The sequence below is a fragment of the Anarrhichthys ocellatus genome, unplaced genomic scaffold (assembly GCF_004355925.1).
Source record: "Anarrhichthys ocellatus isolate YVR2014 unplaced genomic scaffold, GSC_Weel_1.0 scaffold4146, whole genome shotgun sequence".
Taxonomy (NCBI): Eukaryota; Metazoa; Chordata; class Actinopteri; order Perciformes; family Anarhichadidae; genus Anarrhichthys; species Anarrhichthys ocellatus.
This window is the reverse complement of record NW_022284120.1, coordinates 2,352-4,824: the sequence shown is the minus strand read 5'-3', so window position 1 is coordinate 4,824 and position 2,473 is coordinate 2,352. Positions and strand designations below refer to the sequence as shown.

The following is a 2,473-nucleotide window of genomic DNA, read 5'->3' as shown; positions in this document are numbered from 1 at the left end:
TTCATTCCTCTCTGTGTGCTGAAGGTTCACACAGAGGGGTTTGTTCATCATTCACAGACTCATTTATACATTTATTTACTAAAAACATGGAGAGATTTTATGTCTGTTGACAGTATTTTCTGATTTATGAAGTGACACAAACAGATATCATGAATCCCTTTTATTAAAACCTTTGACTGTAGTATGTCAACAACATGAAACAAGAATTTAGAACCTGGCTTTATCCAATGTTCAGATTTATGTTCTGGAAACGTATGAAAATTAGCAGATATTCGATTAGATAATGCCTCATTTTCATATTAAACACACAATTTCAGAAAACTTGTAGTACAAAAAAGTGGACGTAGTGTAAGTAATCAAATATCATATATTAGTATTTTTTACTCATTCACCTGTAATGTCACAAACATAAACAAATCACAGGTTCCATGTGGAAGAGTTTTAATGTGCCAGGTTTTAATGCTGATGTCTTTCTGTCTCTCAGGTGTCCCGTCTGGAGCACACCTGGACGGCGTTACGGCAGCGACACACAGATGGCGCCATTCTCTACGAGAAAACCCTGAGGCCGTTTATGAAGAGCCTGAACGACGGCAGAGGTACGTGTCCGATTTACAGACCAACAAACCTCCGTTTAAACTGAAGACACTGACCGTCTCTGCGTGTCCGTCCTCCAGAGAGCTGTCCGCTGTCCAACACCACCTTCCCCCACGTCCTGCCCCTCCTGTCCCTGCTGGAGAAGAGCATGGCGGTGAGTGACGGGGCGGAGCCATGGGAGTCGGCCGAGGTCGGGGTGGACGTGGTCATGTTCCACCTGGGGGCGGCGAGGACCATCGCTCAGCTGGGGGGCATCTACCACTCCAACGCAGAGACCAAACTACAAGGTAAAGGAGACTGTGTGGTGTTGATGAGGGACGTTGTACCTGCATTAAATACATACTTCTAGGTTTTAAACTTTCAGACTTTGGTGCCCCCCAGTGGTGGGAGAGACACGTGAATAAAGTTAGAGAATATCCAAGTTTTTACCTCTGGTTGTATAGAAGTCTATGAGAAAATGACTCTACTTCTCTCTTGATGTATTACCTCAGTAAACATTGTAAACATGAGTTTATGGTCTCAATCTCTAAACTATTATAAGCCCGTTCTGCTGCTGATCCAGTGGTGTTGTTGACGTTGATGCTGCAGGTTTCCAGGAGCAGCCGGAGGTCCTGGAGCTCTTCCTGACCGACTTCCAGATGAGGCTGCTGTGGGGGAGCAGGGGAGCCGAGGAGAGCCAGGCTCTGCGATACGCCAAGTTCGACCAGGTTCTGACCGCTTTGTCCAACAGGCTGGAGCCGCCCGTCAGACAGCGCTGACCCCGGAAAGAAACCACTCGATGGACAAACGACGCAAAACCGAGAAGCTGCAGAATTCACAGTCTTCACATCTGATTTGTTTTGTCACAAACTCCTTGTGTTCTCATTTGCCGTCCTCTTCCAGTATCTATATTCTTAACCGAGGACGTTAACGTGTCAGAAATAAACTTTGTCCTGTCGTTATGAACCAAAATTGCGAATGGAAGATATATATAAGTGTAAATATGCAGCGCTGTGCCAGAATCTTGTTGCTTTTGTTCTATGGAAACAGAACAGGAAGTAGTTTTCTGATTTGGTGAAGACGAGGCTGAGCCTCAGTGCGTTAGACACGTGTTCATGTCTCAGTGCGTGAGACACGTGTTCATGTCTCAGTGCGTGAGACACGTGTTCATGTCTCAGTGCGTTAGACACGTGTTCATGTCTCAGTGCGTGAGACACGTGTTCATGTCTCAGTGCGTGAGACACGTGTTCATGTCTTAGTGTGTGAGACACGTGTTCATGTCTGGAGCCTGAAGGCTGGACCTTCCCTAAATCTAAACGTATGTCATATTGTACAACCCAATAACAGAATAACGTTGTATCCACATTTCCAATGTGTTAATAATTAAGATTTTCTAATTGTAATATTTAATGTATTGTGGGAGGAGAGTGCTGATGCTGTAATCAGTGCTGAGGTCAGTTCAGAACTTGTTTTTTCTTCCTGTTTCCTTCAAAGTTAAATCCGTACAGTTTGTCACATGATCACACCTTCTCTCTTCATCGCTTTGGGAATTTAAAGTGTTTGAACTGAAGCCAACCACACGAGTACAGCAACACGGGTACTTTTTACCTTACAGTACATTGTGTTAATGTCTAATATTTATCTGAAATGTAAATAAACATGTTTACCTCACTGTCAAGCCGGTTTATTGGATGAAACTTTCATCTGTCAGTTACATAGCGGAGGCTTATTTCTCGGTTTAAAACCGATTCATCCTCACAACTTTTTAGGAACATCACGGCAACACAAAGACTGTACACCTGTTCTCTCTTAATGAAACCTACATCTGTCTGAAGTGTTTCATCCCCTCTAATGTGGTGCATCATGAATGGATGAATAAATGAATTAATAAGTAAATAAA

The 2,473-nt window shown here is 43.6% G+C and overlaps 1 protein-coding gene across 1 annotated transcript; it reads left to right on the top strand.

The window, feature by feature from the left end:
• Positions 1-18: 18 nt before the first annotated feature.
• On the top strand, positions 19-2,245 carry LOC116379342 (SH2 domain-containing protein 3C-like). Its single transcript, XM_031841287.1, has 3 exons — positions 19-596; positions 675-881; positions 1,183-2,245. The coding sequence occupies exons 1-3, from the start codon at positions 572-574 to the stop codon at positions 1,350-1,352; spliced, it is 402 nt and encodes a 133-aa protein (XP_031697147.1). The 5' UTR covers positions 19-571; the 3' UTR covers positions 1,353-2,245.
• The last annotated feature ends 228 nt before the right edge of the window (positions 2,246-2,473 follow it).